The 17,202-nt window shown below is 46.0% G+C and overlaps 1 protein-coding gene across 1 annotated transcript in view; it reads left to right on the forward strand.

The window, feature by feature from the left end:
• LOC146203500 (protein qui-1) overlaps positions 1 to 17,202 on the forward strand; it is a 587,371-nt gene that overhangs the window by 545,397 nt on the left and 24,772 nt on the right. The window contains exons 19-24 of the mRNA XM_084588801.1: positions 1,185 to 1,308; positions 2,400 to 2,587; positions 4,542 to 4,888; positions 5,699 to 5,876; positions 6,706 to 6,896; positions 15,966 to 16,159. Of these exons, the coding sequence (XP_084444927.1) occupies positions 1,185 to 1,308; positions 2,400 to 2,587; positions 4,542 to 4,888; positions 5,699 to 5,876; positions 6,706 to 6,896; positions 15,966 to 16,159 (1,222 nt within the window). The remainder of the gene's footprint in view (positions 1 to 1,184; positions 1,309 to 2,399; positions 2,588 to 4,541; positions 4,889 to 5,698; positions 5,877 to 6,705; positions 6,897 to 15,965; positions 16,160 to 17,202) is intronic.

Consider the following 17,202-nt stretch of genomic DNA (forward strand, 5'->3'; position numbering starts at 1 on the left):
GCCGCGTGCCACGTGCGGTTGCTAACGTACAGGCGCCACAAAAGTTTGCCGGGCAAGAAAATTACATTAAAACCTCATTGATGGCCTGTGTCAAGTGGTCAAGTGGATGCAGCTAGCACAGAACCGGGTTAATTGGAGAAATATGGGAGAGGCCTTCGCCCTGCAGGGGATATAGTCAGGCTGTTGTTGATGATGATGATGATGATGATGATGATGATGATGATGATGATGATGATGATGATGATGATGATGATGATGATGATGGTGGTGGTGGTGGTGGTGGTGGTGGTGGTGGTGGTGGTGGTGGTGGTGGTGGTGGTGATGATGGCCTGTGAAAACGTGCACCCATGGATTGAAGGGTTCGTTCGGGGCTTCCTTGGGCGACATCCACAATGCACTCATCAATCCTCGATTATCAATTCGTACATTATGCTTATTAAAATATGCACGCATGCGCGGGGCTACGCCTTGGTAATAAACTGTACTCATCTGCGCGAAAAAAAACGTTCGATTTTTACTGCGACCGAGTTAAGGCTCCCGTTGAGCGGAAAGCCCGGCGTCGGCGCGGCAGCAGTGTTGTGTCGAGAAACCCACGCGAGACGTCGGGATGTCTGGAAGGAAATTAATTAAAAAGATGACTTGTAATGTCAATGAAAAGTCGGCGCATAACTCGCACGACTTAAATTATAAAGTAAATAGTTTTGCTTAAAAACACTACCATATTTTAGTCGAAATTCTAACCCATGCACTTAGAGTCACCAGACAGGCACGCTATATTTACTAGACCACGTAGGCACGCCGACTGCGCTAAGTACGAGAGAAGTGATGTGTTTGTACTGCTGGCCTAAACGAAGCTTAGTAATGTACTAATATGGACAAATAACAGTGGTTGTGCCTAAATAAGAGACCGCTATCAAGAGAGAGCTATCAACGCTATCGCGTCATACACTTAAGGCACAGCTCAAGTATCTCCCTGAGTTTATCTCTCAGTGTTTGGGATTCTCTCCATGACATCCTCATGGGGGTGTCGAAGGCAACGTTTCGCTGAAGCGATGAAGTTCATGCGCGCGATTCTGAGTTTTTCGGTGTATTGTACATGCGATTACAATAAGCCTAGTGCACTGTTGTCGAAAAGCCGTGAAGAACAAGATGTCCTGACGAATGTCGCTGGCTTTCGCGTGTAGGCCACAAGGCCGCGATCACCTGCCTTCACATGTCCACCTCGGGCCTGCACTTGCTCAGCGGCTCCGAGGACACGGACGTGCTCGTCTGGGATCCTGCCACCGGTGAGCTTCAGGGGAGACTCAGGTAAGCCAGTGCATACCGTTTTCAGCACTACGGGATCACTCTCAAGGGTGGTTAGATCGTTTGCCTACGTGTAGGAAACTTTGAGAGAGCTCTTCTTGGTTCTTGCCCTTCCCCTTCATGGACTCAGTTCGCGTCAGAGTGACGGTGTTCTTTTTTTGTTTCAAACGCTGTCATTGCATTTCTGAAAAGCTCACTCTTAAGGCTTGTGGCACGGACAAGGAGTTACTAAAGTTCTACTTGAAGCACCATTTCACATCCTGAGAAGAATGCTTTGATGCGTACTGGACTGCCGTGATTAGTACTGCTGCAATAAAACGTTAAAACATATCAATGAAGTCTTAATAATTGTGTCTCAAAACGGTTTCAAGCATGACCACTGTCTTGTAAGCTAAAAATAAGCCAATAACTGGCTTACTTTACGCACTGGACTCATTACGCAAATATTCAGGCGTGAAATTCCGTGGGGCGGGCTTATTCAAAGTAATGTTATCTTACTTGCATCATGTCTCCTCATTCGCTTTGCGCTCTGCCTTGGTAGATCAGTGGTTAAAGCGCTCGACAGCTGAACCCAAGGACGCGGGACGCTAGAAGTGAGGCGCCTGTGTACTCTGCCATGTCAGTGCACGTTGCACAGCCCCTGGTGCTCGAAATTTCCGAAGTCTTTCATTACGATCTCTTATAGCGTGAGTCATTTTGGGACATTCAACTATATAAGCTAATAAGCTAATCATTCCCTTTATACGAATATAGTAAGCGCGGGAATGGACTTACTGCCATTCACATAGTACCAAACAGAAGTGCGCAGTGGGCAGTTGTTATGAGAAAAGAAATCCAAATCTTTTTAACGAGTTAAGCGAAATAATACGCGTTTTCGCCCGGTGGCTGCAGGATATTAGACGCACTCCACGCTAAACACAAGCAGTGATCGGGAAGCGTTTGGTCTGAGAACGCTACTGTGCAAGCCGCTTCTGCCATAGCACACGGAAGCCATGTTAAAGTACTGCGGCTATAGCGTTCAATAAACTGGTTGCTATGAGAAGAATGCAGGGAAAGCAGTAAGGGCGGGCTTCCTCCCTCCGTGTCCGATGCAGCCATCACGTGGCCGGCGTGCTGTGTGTGGCATGCACTAACGCCGAGGACCTGGTGCTGAGCGGCTCCGAGATTGGCGTGGTCGTGGTGGCGCGCCTGGACACTGGACAGCTGGTGCAGCGTCTCGAGAACCACCGCGGCGTAGTCAGCGCCGTAGCCGTCAACCGCGGCGACGACATCTTCGCCACTGGTACACGCCCCGCTTAATATTGCATCGCTTTGGGGCCGGTACCGCTGTTATTATTGCCATTGAGCATAGTCTACTTCGTTTCACACCTTTCTGGACCAGATGTAGGGCAACCGGAACAGGGCGAGGAAATGTACAGGGTAAACATTAACTCGCATTTGATTCTAGTAAGGGCAGACAATCGTATGTGTTCACATGCGCAAAAACAGTAAGTACGTTGGTAACAAATATTCAATACAAAGTAAATAGCAATGCCGATCATATGTGTTCAGAAAGTCATGTTCGCTCGTAGGCAAGTTCAAAATGCGAACTCACGTGGCTCTTTCCCCGGAAATGAAACGCTGATATCTATAAATGTGACACAAGGCCATCATTCCTCTGAAGCACACATTTTGTTTTTTCGACATAAAGGTGCTAATCTGCAATTAAACTCAAGTTAAATCCACAATGCTTCTGTTTTCTGAAAAGCGGTTATGCAAACGCAGACGAGATACAGAGATAGAGAGAGAGTGGAATTTAATTAAAAGAAAGGTGTAGAGGTCACTCAGGCGTTTCTTCACACACCATACTGGTTGGCCAGTGTGCAGAGTCAACCACACTTACCGGGAACACAGCTCCGCATGGCTGAGCTCTTGCGGTGTACCATTGCGGCTGAACCAGTAACAAACTCATGCAAAGTGGCACCGGACACGAGGCACCGCTCGAGGAAACTCCTTCTCTTGCGTCACTGTGCACTGATTCCTCACCGGGTTAGATGATATGGCGCTCCGCAGGTGCCTAGCTACGCGGAGCCGTGTTCCCGCTAAGAGGGATTGAAACTGTACGTACTTTCTCACAAGTGAGCGCCATATTGTTCCGATTCCTTACGGTGCATTCGACGGACACTCCATGTGCTATTTTCGCATTGTTGACTTCCTGTTCATATCGTTCTTTACTTCAACACTGAAACCCTTCAGCTTGCAAGACGCCGCAACTGCATTTGGAACGTCATACTTTTCTCCGGCTTTCTTCACGCTGTGGACCCACGTGATACGAATAAGGTTCAACTTGTTGTCTTTTCCTCTCTCTTCATATCTCTATTCCACTTCCATTTCCATTTTCCTCCCCCTTCCCTAGTGCAGAGTAGCAGGCCAGATTTTAATCATTCCGGCCAACCTCTCTGTTTTTCCTTTCAATAAACCCATCTATCTATCTCCCTCCATTTGCAACCTTCTTGCAATTCATATTATGCAGCGATTTTATTTAATAACAGACGTAACTATCTGTGAAAACCTACTGATTACAGCTCGTCAGTTTTGAGGGAGAAAGCTCTGCAGCGCGACATGACAAAAGGAATAAAATTTTAGACGGTGTGTACGATGTTTAGGATCGACGTGAACTTTTCTTTAAGATGAGTAGAACCTCCGTGTAGCTTTCAGCGAGTTGTTGCGGCATGCGCAAAAATCCTATTAGCATCGTATTATATTTTCTATTAGTATTTCTAGCCAGTAAACTCGCTTTGAGAATTAGAAAGCATGCTACTCTTTCATACATCAAAAGAAAAAAAATAGCAAATTATAATGTGCACTTGAAAGAAAAAGAATTCTGAAAATATTAATAAAATTCTGGCCGCTTCGCATGTTTGGAGCCAGGGAGCCTCTCAAAGTGCGCTGATGTTTTCACCAGACTGCATGAAGGAACGACTGGCCGCAGACGCGATCCTTTGCAGAAGCAAGCCGTGTCCACTAACAAATGGAATTACTTGCCAAGAAAGGTTGCGGGCCAGGTTTGCGGTTCCAGCAACATCACGCTATTATGAGAGAGCGAATGGCCACTACATTAGCGACTGGTTTTATTTGAGTGGGAAGTAACTTTTTGAGCCATGCTCTCTTGGAATGCATGAGCCCCTCCGCAACGCACCGTTGCGTAGCCAAACCCAGCCATGCTCAGAACTTGAAACCCTTGGCCCGCGGCGCAGCTTCGTCGGACTGCACGGTGTGCATCTGGTGCCTGGAGACGTTCACGCTGCTGAACACGCTGTCGCTGCCGGCCGCTGTGGAGAGGCTCAGCATCTCCGGCGACAGCACGTTTCTGCTGCTGGGCTGCGCCGACCAGTGCGTGCGCGTGCGATCTCTCACCACCGGCTCGGACGTACACTGCCTGCAGGGCTATGCCGGCCGCGTCAGCGCGCTTGCCTTCGCGCGCGACAACTGCCGCTGCGTGCTGGGCACGCGTGACGGCAAGGCCTTCGTCTTCGACGTCCATTCGGCGAGGCTAGTGCAGACGCTGGCCGCGCACCCGGACTCCGCTGTGGTCGCCATCCAGGTGCGTGCGTGTACTTTCCCCGCGACGAAGCGACTGCATTTTGGCTGCTAGAAACCAAAAGGGGTGCTGGCGATTTCCGAATATCGAGTGTCCATCTCGGCGACGCTATCTCATGAGGTCGGCAGCATCCTAATCAACTGATGGCAGAACTGCTACTAAATTTGCACGAGTTGCGGCGTCTCAATTTCTGGCGGGAAAGGCCGCTCCCGAACAAATTTCTCCATACCTGTATTTCATGTAGATGTGCGTTCAGTGGAAAACAATTCACAGCTGCTCACTTTCAACAATGATTCATCTACGCTGACTGGTTCTCGAAAGAATATACAGAACGATGGCGCCACGCATGAAGCGCACTGGCACTGAAATGCCGCTTAGAAAAACAGCGCTTCCTGTATCAATGGCAGTCTTGAATTATAAAGCATTTGGGTATATTTCGTTTGTTTCCCTAGGAGGGTGGAGTAGGATAGAGTGGGCTAGCCAACAGTTTTGCACAAAAACATATCATTGTCTGTCTTTTTACTGCCTATGAGGACATATGGATGGCCCGACAAGGCCAGCAAAGCAAAACTGTATGGACTAAACCAATGCATCTAGCGCTGTAAAGTACTGTCCAATGGAGAGCTGCTTATAGTTAAGGCGGTGCGCGAGCAATCCTCTTATCTTGATCGTATCACACGTAGCCACGCTCTTTTTTGCCACCTTTGGCTCAGCTTGTCTCTTGACGCGAATGAAATATCTGCCTCCCACTCTTCTAGGGATGCCGGTCTTTCTCTTTCTAGTAACAATAGTATCGCCCTGTCACCTTTGCAGGCTCAAAGTAGGGACACATTTTTAATTACGGCTGCCGGCAACAAGATTGTGGTATGGAACTTCTATCTCAAGAAAAGCGAGATGTGCCACCCACAGCCCAAGTCTAAGAAAGTTGACATTCACAAGGACCCCGTCTCATGTGTGGCCCTCTCCAGAGACGGCAGCGTAGCGGTCACAGGTAAGCACACCTCTGGCTTCTGACTCGCACTGTTCAAATAATTTTTTAAAGTCTTCTCGTAGTATAAACTCCAAGACGGCTCCTCAAATGAAGTGACCAATTTCCAACCACAGTGCCGTCACGTTCGGTAGATATGACATGGGGTAGAGAAAACAGCTGATATTCGGGCGGCGCCGTCTTCCGACACGAAAGAGTCGGGTTAATTCAGCTCTTCGATGGCCATTTCTCCTTATTTTCTTAAGAAGCTCTCTTTGCACTTATTTATGTTTGCACAACAGCACGCGCAATGTTTACGGCGCCTCTTTGGCATGCTCGAGTTCAGAAGGTACGGGCACTGCTCTTTGCGCTCGCTCTAAAGTGAATAAACTGAAAAAATCGGAATCAGATTTCCACACGCCTTTTAAAATACCCGCGTGACATTGAACACGGTTACAAGTGACGGCGATAGACGCTGGATACCTTTCTGTGAGCTTAGACTAAAGGTGGCAGAGAAGTGTTAGGTAACAGAACTGCGCCACAGGTGATCAGCCTTACTTCGTAATCTAACGGCGTATTCCAACGGGCGATCCGGAGCAAGTTTTTTTGCCCAGCAAAACCTAAGTTTCGATGGTCGTTTTGGATTCAGATCCGAACTCCTGATTGAAGCACGGCGGACATCTTGCTCCTTTACGAATTCCGAGAGGTGCCTCAGTTCGCCGATTGGAAAACGCCATTAAGTTTCGTTATGATGCCGCACTTGTTGGCAGTATACTGCGCAAAGCCAACAATTTCAACCTCATTCGCAGTGACGGAGATTATCGTGTCATGTAAGTCAACTCTTGGAATGCAGGATCTCGCAATGGCCAGCTCAAGGTGTGGCAGATGAGCACCGGTGAGGCGCACACAAACCTAGACGGTCATACGGCCGCCATCACCTGCTTGGCGTTCGCGCCCAACGGCCTTTTCGTCGTCTCCGGCTCCGAGGACAACACGCTTCGCGTGTGGGGACTCACGCTTGGCCTGGTGGTCTCCACGTTCAAGGTGCACCCTATTTTCAGCCCCTCTCACCGCAAGCGAGATTGGAGCACGTCCGCACCGTCTAGTTTTGAAGAAGTACTAGCCTAAACCGCGCCAACGCCGATTTTAAAGTACCCCTGAAGTGCTCCTGGCGGTAATATTGTTACGGGGTGACAAGCCTATGAACAAAGAAAACATAGAGAGAAAAGATGGCCGATGACTGCGAGACGGTTTAATGAATTGCGGTGGGCCTAGCGCGAGCGCTCCTGCCTGCGCCACAGCCCGCTTCTTCCTCATCCGTAACGTCACCCGAGGCCACCAAGCGATCGTCCCGATTGTGGACCAAGGAGGATCACCCCGTAAAAATATTCTAGTGCAAGAAATTCACAGAGGTGGTCTTTGTGAGTTTTGGAGTGAAATTTAAAAGACTTGCATGGAGCCTATAATTTACAAATATTTCTTTAGAAAATGGTTGGTTGGTTGGTTTGTTGGGTTTGTTGGGGGGGAGGGGGGGTATCGGGCTAGAAAACTGGCCACGTTATATACGCAGTGCCTGGTGTCACCGACGGCACCGGAACCATGGCAGAACGCTAACATTATCCTCATTCATAAGAAAGGGGACGCTAAGGACCCTAAAAATCACTGTCTGTTACGTATAAGGTATTTACTAAGGTAATCGCTAATAAAATCAGGACAACCTTAGATTGCGATCAAGCAGGTTTTCGGAAACGGTACTCTACTACCGATCATATCCATACCATCAACCAGGTGATATAAAAATGCTGGGAATATAACCACTCCTTATACATAGCATTCATTGATTACGAAAAACCATTTGACTCAGTAGAAACCTCAGCGGTGATGCAGGCATTGCGAAATCAGGGGGTAGACGAGCCGTACGTGAAAGTGCTGGAAGATATAGTGGCTGCACAGAGACCATAGCTCTGCATAAAGAAAGTAACAACATTCCCATAAGGAAAGGTGTTAGGCAAGGTGACACGATCTCCCCAGTACTATTCACAGCTTGCTTAGAGGAAATATTCAGAGACTTGAAATGCGAGCAGTTAGGGATAAGGGTAGATGGAGAATACCTCAGTAATCTGTGATCTGCTGATGACATTGCCTTGCTAAGTAACTCGGGAGATGAACTACAAATAATGATTGAGTACCTAGACAGGAAAAGTAGAAAGCGAGGCTTGAAAATCAATATGCAGAAGACTAAGGTAATGTTCAACAGCCTCGGGAAGGAACAGCAGTTTACGTTAGGTAGCGAAACACTGGAAGTAGTAGGCGAATATGTCTACTTAGGACCGGTAGTAACCGCAGATTCGGACCATGAAAAGGAAATAACAAGAAGAATAAGATTGGAATGGAGCGCATTTGGCAAGCACTCGCACATTATGACTAGCTGCTTACCGGTATCGCTCAAGAAGAAAGTGTACAACAGTTGCATCTTTCCTGTACTCACCTATGGGGCTGAAACGTGGAGGCTAACCAAGAGGATTCTACTTAAGTTGAGGACAACGCAGAGGGCTATGGAACGAAAAATGGTAGGGTAACATTAAGCGATAGGAAGCGTGCGGAGTGGGTGAGAGAAATAACTCAAGTTCCTGACATTCTAGTGGAAATCAAGAAAAAGAAATGGGGAAGGGCAGGACATGTAGTGCGAAGAGAGGATAACCGATAGTCGCTTATGGTAACAAACTGGATTCCAAGGGAAGGAAAGCGTAGCAGGGAGCGGCAGAAAGTTAGGTGGGCGGATGAAGTTAAGAAGTTCGCAGGGGTCAAGTGGATGCAGCTAGCACAGAACCGGGTTCAGTTCAGTTCAGTCGTGTCCGACTCTTCGTGACCCTATGGACCATGTCACGCCACGCTTTCCGGTCTCTCACTATCTTCCTAACATCACATAACTTCATCTGCAGTGCCTCGAGAATGCCATCTAACCATCGCGTTCGCTGCCTACCCCTTCTCCTTTTCCCTCAACCTTTCCCAACATCAATCTTTCTCCAGCGATTCCTCTCTTCTCATTAGATGACCAAAGTAGCTGAGCTTTAACTTTAGAATTTGACCCTCCAATGAACAGTCAGGGTTTATGGTCGACAATATCGACTGATTTGATCTTCTGGCAGTCCAAGGAACTCTCAAGAGTCTTCGCCAGCACCACAATTCAAACGCGTCAATTCTTCAGCGGTCAGCCTTTTTCACAGTCCAACTCTCGCATCGGTACATCACAACTGGAAAGACCATAGCACGAGTTATACGGATCTTGGTTGGCAGACTAATGTCTCTGCTCTTTACTAGGCGGTCAAGGCTAACCATTGCTCTCTTTCCGAGAAGCAGGCGTCTCCTAATTTCATGACTGCAGTCTCCTTCCGAGGTAATCTTGGAGCCCAAGAAGAGAAAATCAGTCACAGCTTCCACTTCTTGTCCATTGTTGCTCCAGGACTTGATAGGGCAAGGCGCCATGATCTTTGTGTTTTTAATGTTCAGTTTAAGCCCAAACTTCTCACTCTCTTCTTGTACGCGCATCAGAAGTATCTTGAGTTCCACTTCACTTTCTGCCATTAAAGTGGTATCATCCGCATATCTAAGGTTGTTGATACGTTTTCCAGCAATCTTCACTCCAGCTGAAGACTCGTCCAGACCGGCCTTCCTCATGATGCACTCTGCATATAGGTTAAATGCAGAGTGAAAATGCAACACACAGAACCGGGTTAATTGGAGAAATAAGGGAGAGGCCTTCGCCCTACAGTGGGTATAGTCCGGCTGATGATGATAATGATGATGATGATGATGATGATGATGATGATGATGATGATGATGATGATGATGATGATGATGATGATGATGATGATGATACTTCTTCCTTGGCACTCGAAGCAAGTGCAAGGTTTGCAACGCAACATGTTCAACTTCCCCCTTGAGATGTAATTACGTTTTCTCAACGGTAAGGTTCGGCAAATTTTTTCTCCTCACTGGTTGTCTCTAAGCGAGTTAAACGGCGATTGTTGCTCAGAGGTGTCTCTGAACGCTACCTAAAGGTAACATACACGCACTAAAGGCAGGAAATGATTGTGGTGAAGGTAATTGCATAGTGAAACCATTTATACACCGTCACCTCCTGGCCAACTTCGCCAACACCGCCAAGCAATATATATATATATATATATATATATATATATATATATATATATATATATATATATATATATATATATATAGAGAGAGAGAGAGAGAGAGAGAGAGAGAGAGAGAGAGAGAGAGAGAGAGAGTTGAACGGGAAGTTGAACGGGAGAGGAGCAGTACCATTTTAATATGCTCCCATATGTTCAATGCTAAAAACCTAGCTTTAAAATGTTTGCGTTGCAGAGAGCATTGAATGGATGCGTATTCCTCGTGCGCGTTTCTAGTTTGAGTAAATAGATTTTCATGCGCCCTTTAAGTCCGGTCGGGCCCAAACGGAGAGGCGGACTGATCGCGATTATGTCGTTTGCTTATCTTTCGACGCAAACGAGATTTCCCTACCGGCGGCCTTCGAGGCAGCGGCGCGGAAGCAAACTATGGGGCGTGGCTAAACCAAACAGCGTGATATGATGTGAAAGCAGGAAACACACCTCGTGCTGTGGAATACTGCGCTACTTGATATACAGAGACAAATGGAAGACGACACACGAATGAAGCGCTTCATTCGTGTGTCGTCTTCCATTTGTCTCTGTATATCAAGTAGCGCAGTATTCCACAGAATGATCAACCAACTGGCCCCCGTGTTTGCATTATTGTACACCTCGTGCACCTGTATCCCCTAACGTTTCCCTACAAAGAGTTGCTGTTGAGAATAAGCCTAGTATGCCGTCTTCGTGCGTCGCTCCAGGTGATGTCATTGCACAAAGATATGGAGGTGGGCTTATCCACACTTCCAATCTGTGCAATGAAAAATGCCTTGAAGTAGTTATAACGTGAAACAAAATGTGGACACTTTTGAGGCGTGCGCGCCTATATGTTCATACATACATACATACATACATACACACATACATACATACATACATACATACATACATACATACATACATACATACATACATACATACATACATACATACATACATACATACATACATACATACATACATACATACATACATACATACATACATACATACATACATACATACATACATACATACATACATACATACATACATACATACATACATACATACATACATACATACATACATACATACATACATACATACATACATACATACATACATACATACATACATACATACATACATACATACATACATACATACATACATACATACATACATACATACATACATACATACATACATACATACATACATACATACATACATACATACATACACGCAGGCTCGCGCGTGCGTGCTTGCGTGCGTGAGATCACTGGGAAATTAACCGATACAAATAAAAACGAACGTAGGAGAAGCACAATATTTGAGCGTATATGTTTTTTTAAAAAGAGAGCACCAGCCACGACCCCACTGATATTTGGAAGGTCGTCCAATGGGAGGAATTACGACAGGCAGGTTAATTTTCCAACGCTTTCAGACGAGGCAGCTTTACATTAGGAACGATTCCCTGACTTCTCGGTCGGGAGGTGACCTAAATCCTGATTCCAAGACAGCAGCCTTTAGTTTATCAAATGAGTGATCCTCATAATGGCAAATTAGTTAGGCTGGTGCTATGAGCTTTGTGGTTATTAAATCGCAACCGAAATGATGTCGCGGTTTGCCCAATGTACTGAAGCCGGCAGACAAAACATTCAAGCAGATAGACTACATTTTGGATTTCACATGTGTAATTGCCTTTTATCTTAACCTCGTAACTGAAAGCGGTGCTGACGGCTAATTGTGACGTGATCATTTGGGAACAAACCTTACACCGGGGTTTCTTGTAAGGCAAACAACCGCTAAAATCTGGAGTAGTTATTTCGGAGGAAATTAAGAGGTCACGTATATTTTCAGCACGCCTGTAGACTGCTCTAGGTGGTTCTTGAAAGATCGCTAGTCCCGCTTAGTCCAGTCGCTGGTAGGTTTTACTTATCGCCTAAGATATATAAGCAAAAGACCCCAGGCCGGCCCATCGTCTATGGTGTTGGTACTGTTACAGAAATGCTCCCAATTTACGTCGACTCGCTCAATAATGTTATTCCTTCCATGTTTCCTTCATTTCTAAAGGATACCACTCACTTCCTTAGTGATATGAAAGACCTCACAATCCCTCCCGATTCCCTGCTTCTCACTTATGTAACTTCGCTTTATAGAAATATTCCACATGAGGATGGCATCCTGTCCGCAATGAAAGTGTATAACCAGCACTGCACAGACAGGCCAGTTCATAGTTCCACTTTAGGCACTCTCCTATGACTGATACTTGAATTTAACAACTTTGAGTTTAACGATGTACATTATGTTCAGGTTAATAAAACTTTTATGGGCGCGCAAATAGGGCCTAATTATGCTAATATTTTATGGGTTGCCTTAATACAGCATTCCTAGAGAGCCAGAATTTAAAACCGTTCTTCAAAGGAAGATTTATTGATGACATCTTTCTTGTCTGGGATCACGGGGAAGCGAAGCTAGGCACATTCAGTGCTGAATTTAACTGTTTCCATCCGTCAATCTCCATTTCACACTTTTACTCGGCTTCAAGTAATAATTTTCTTGATGTGTCAGTGTCAATGCGTAACGGTCAACTAATTACCAGCCTTTATAGGACTGCCATCAGTATCTACACTTTATTAGTAGCCACAAAAAAACTTTGCAAGACGAGCATTCCGTACAGTCAGGCAGTCCGGTTTAAAAGAATATGCTCCGAGCCCTCAGACTTTTTCCACAACTGTGAAACACTTCGAGAAAAGTTTACTAAACAAAAATATCGACCAAAGATGATTAATGACGCCTTTAAACGAGCAGACGCACTTTACCGTAAGGCTCTTATTGGCAGACATAAAGAACCTACTCCACAACAGCGAACGAACCTTGTGCTAACTTACTCGGCATTAATGCCCAGTGTAACACATTCTGAAAAGGCATCACAATATCCTAATTCAGAGCGAGCGGTTGAAGGATATCTTCCAAGAATCACCGAGAGCAGTCTACCGGCGTGCTAAAAACCTACGTGACCTCTTAATATCCTCCAAAATAACTACTTCACTTTTTAGCGGCTGTTCGCCTTGCACAAAATCCCGGTGTAAAGTTTGTTCCCAAATGATCACGCCACAAGTAGCCGTGCTTCTAATTACAAGGTAAAGATAAAAGGCAATTACACATGTGACACCGAAAATGTAGTCTATCTGCTTGAATGCTCTGTTTGCCGGCTTCAGTATATTGGGAAAACTGCGGCATATTTAGATTGCGGTTTAACCTCAAAGTCCATAGTATCAGCCTTCCTAATGTGCCATAATCCAAACATGTAAGCCTTCAGGATCACTCATTTGATAAACTAAAGGGTACAGTCTTGGAATTAAGATTTAGATCATCACCGACCGAGAAGTGAGGGAATCGTTCCTAATTCGTACATTTAAAGCTGTCTCGTCAGGTAATAATGAAAGCGTTGTAAAATTACCCGACCTGTCGTAATTCGTCCTATTGGACGGCCTTCCAAATATCAGTGAGGTCGTGGCTGGTGTCCTCTTTTTAAACAACGTATTGTCGTGACGCTGGGACTAAGTCGACCCGGCCTTCACTTGGTAGCGTGCAGAGACTCCGGGTTGATGAAGGATTGAATCTTCGAAGTTGGTAAAATATATACAAGCAGTTTTAATGGCACTTTGAGAAAACGTATTTACGTGAAAAAAAAGGGTATATCAGCAAAATGGCAAGCGTTAAGAGTTCACAGCGAGAAGCGTCTGGATGAGCCGTTTACCCAGGGCTCAGAGCGTCATTTCGTGCTCTGCAACGTCCTTAAAACCCCCTATGTCCAGCCCCTCTCTGAAGATGCTGACCAACCAGTTCCAGGGCACGCCCCTCAGATATCGGCATCCAATCGAACACATCACTGCACTGATGGTCTGATGCACTGACTGGTCCGGTATTGTTTCGTTGGGCGTGGTCACTTGTTGGCGGGTAGAGCTTGGGAACGGCGAGGAGGTACATTTCTATTCTTCTGCAAAGATCCGATATGGTGGTTGCGGCAAGTGGATTTCCTTCTCAGAAACCCAAGTGCACGTGCGCGCCACATACTGCTCCCAGCATTGTCCCTTTCCGGCAATTGCAAATGTTTCCTGCATTCCCGGGAATTCCTCTAATGGCCGTATTCGTCATGCTCCTTTCTTGTCTTGTACGTCAGCGGACGTGTCACTCTGTCGTCTCCTTTGGACAATAGGCATTCCTCATTTGACAAGAGCGCTTCTCGACGGGAAGGGTGAACAACTGAACAAAAGCACATCCGGCTATTTCTCACAGGGCGACGTTTCTTTGTATTTTTCTTGACGTTCCCTTGACAGGGCCAATTTGGCATTTGCAGGGTCTCGACAAAGAAAAGGCAGGCTCACACAAAAAGATTCATGGAAACAGGCTCACTTAGAGCCCTTGCACCAACAGCACGTCCCACAGCACATATCCATGCCCACAGGCGAACAATAGTGCGCGCAAGTGCGGACCATGCACGGTCATAACAGTATACGCTCGCACATGTGCTTTTACTGTGTTCGTTTTCATTTGTATCAGTTAATTTCCCAGTAATCTCATATTTTTTATCACTACTGTGCATCATTCTCGTACATGCATTGTTTTGCTTTTATATAACCACCGCGTGCTCTGTATCGCATTGTGCTATGTTTGCATTTTGTCACATGCATTTCGCCTTCACTGCTTACTTTTTTTGAACGCCGCTGACCTGGAATCACGATATGTAATCACATCTTGTTTACGCCATTGCAGTTTCATGTTACCGCTTCGCCACGTACCTTTTTGGGACTAAATATTTCTGTTTTTGTTATTTTCATGCCATGCTGATATCTCCAACCTATATATATGACACTGCTAAGCATTCGTGCTTTTTCTAACGAAAGCCGGTTCCGCGGCCGAAACGTCATTAAATTGTTCTGAGCTACAAACGTTTTATATTTTTTTGCGTATTTTTCTAACCGAGCTCATGGAAGCTTTTTCAACATATATATATATATATATATATATATATATATATATATATGAGGCCTTATTCTCTTCCCCCGCCGGGGGGGGGGGGGCAGTAGTTACGGCGCTCTACTACTGTGCCCAAGGAGGATCGAATCCCGGCCTTGGCGACTGCTTTTCGATGGAAGCGAAGAGGAAGGCATCCATGTGCTGTGCGATGTCAGCGCACATTAAAGAATCCCAGGGAGTCAAAATTTCCAAATATTACCAGTACGGTGTCTCTCACAGTCTTTGTCGCTTTGGGACGTTAAACCCCCCAAACCAAACCAACACAAACCTTATTCTCTGCCAAACACGAAGCTTGAAATGGAGAAAACCTTGAGGTCGGCTTTTATGAAAATGCATAGGGAGGAAAACGTCACAAGTGCACATAATTAAGGCATGACAATTGCAACCCAAGCAACAAATTACATACAGAACCTCTAACAGAATATATTCTGAAGCATTTTTCTTTGCAAGAAAAGATTAATTTCAGTAATGTTGCTTTTTGTTTCTCAAGCCAATTCGTATAAACAAAGTAAAAAAAACATGCTACAAGATGAATAGGCTTTATTGATCCGCTGAAGAACTGTTGTGTAATTTCTCTTCGGTGCGCCTAACCCAACGCCGTGCTTGTAGCTTGTCAATGTGATCTACCTTGGATGCTGTGCGAACGTTCTTGCAATTCACTCTTCCTTATTGTCAAGGTTAGGGCTCAGAAGATCGACAGCACCGAATGTGCCTTTAGTTGCAGCCTTCGGCCGATTCACGGTATCTGTGGCTGAAGTTCCTCGATCGGTACTCTGAAGCCTGGAGTGTGGCACCATTGTTTCTATGTCTTCTCCCTCACTCCGGCACTCGTTGGCGCTGATTAGACGCGCGGTATACGTTCACTGAGCTTGCACCTGCGTGTCGTGTGGTGCAGGAGCACCAAAGCAAGATCGTGAGCGTGTTCGTGACATCGGACAGCCGGCGCGTGCTGTCAGTCGACGCACAAGGGCTGCATCGCCTCTGGACGGCCGACAGCGCTACGCAGCTCATCGCCTGCGCCAAGACGGCCAAGCAGGTGACGCTGCACGCCAACGTCGTGTTCACCGTGGGTGGCAAAAGTGATAACAGGTATGTCCACAAAAGGGGGAAGGGTGGTCTGCATTCACACGCTTACCCCAGCTTTGGAGCAGCAAGCGTTACTTCTGGTCACAAGCTAAGAGTTAGCTGCTGCAGCCGGCGCGCCGGGAAAAGCATGCCGTTAGCAGCTGCTAACGTTTATCTCGTACGAACCAGAACCACCGGTGCGAATCTGGGCTCTTTACGACACCCTCAATGAAAGCGCTGTACCCGTGGCACATTAAGGCATACAGAGCCTTGACCATTGAGGAATTAGCAAAGCCGGTGCATGACCGTTTTTCCTAGCAGCCTGCGTCACAACTATCAGATGGGTGGCGAAGGGTCAGCAAATGAACCTGCGCGCAAGGGTATGAGTAAAATGGCGAAGGGATATCTCGTGACTTTTACTTTAGACTCATATCCACGTTCGCAGCTTCATTTGCTGAATCTTTTCACCCATCCGGTGGCAGTCACGTAAGCTGTTACGGTGCGCCAGTCTTGTCAAGATCTTGGTGGTGACGACAGAGCACGTTGTCGCACAGTGTCTTTTTTTTTTTCTTAATTGCGCGGGTGCTTATCTCGACCGAATTAAAACGAGTTCCATAACTCTAACTTGACGGAAGTACCTGGGTCCTTTATGGTACTAGCTTTCCTGTTCGCTCATAGGCGTTTAAAGTTATGCTGAATTGCTTCTTTGTTATTGCTTTAATTATATCCACTCCAAGACTGGCAGGAGGTCCCAATACAGCCGTCGACTATGGGACCTTTTCCTGTTTATTGTTCTTCATTAGCTTAATAATCCTGGTTCAAACTTTTATTGCATAGCTCATATGAAATTCCATTATCACTTCAAGTCATTTTTCGTTAAAGGGAACAAATGAGACATTCGCGTTCAGTCCGCAAAAGTAGCGGTCTGCTCTACAACGATGACGTTTTACCCAGCTAGTGCCAACATTAGAAAATTGATGTTCTCACCTTCCTCCTTTGACTTAACTGGGCAACAGGAAACATGGAAAATTACAGGTAATAAACTACACACTGAAATCTAGAACAAA

The sequence above is a fragment of the Amblyomma maculatum genome, chromosome 1 (assembly GCF_055883805.1).
Source record: "Amblyomma maculatum isolate TAMU_Amacu chromosome 1, ASM5588380v1, whole genome shotgun sequence".
Lineage (NCBI taxonomy): Eukaryota > Metazoa > Arthropoda > Arachnida > Ixodida > Ixodidae > Amblyomma > Amblyomma maculatum.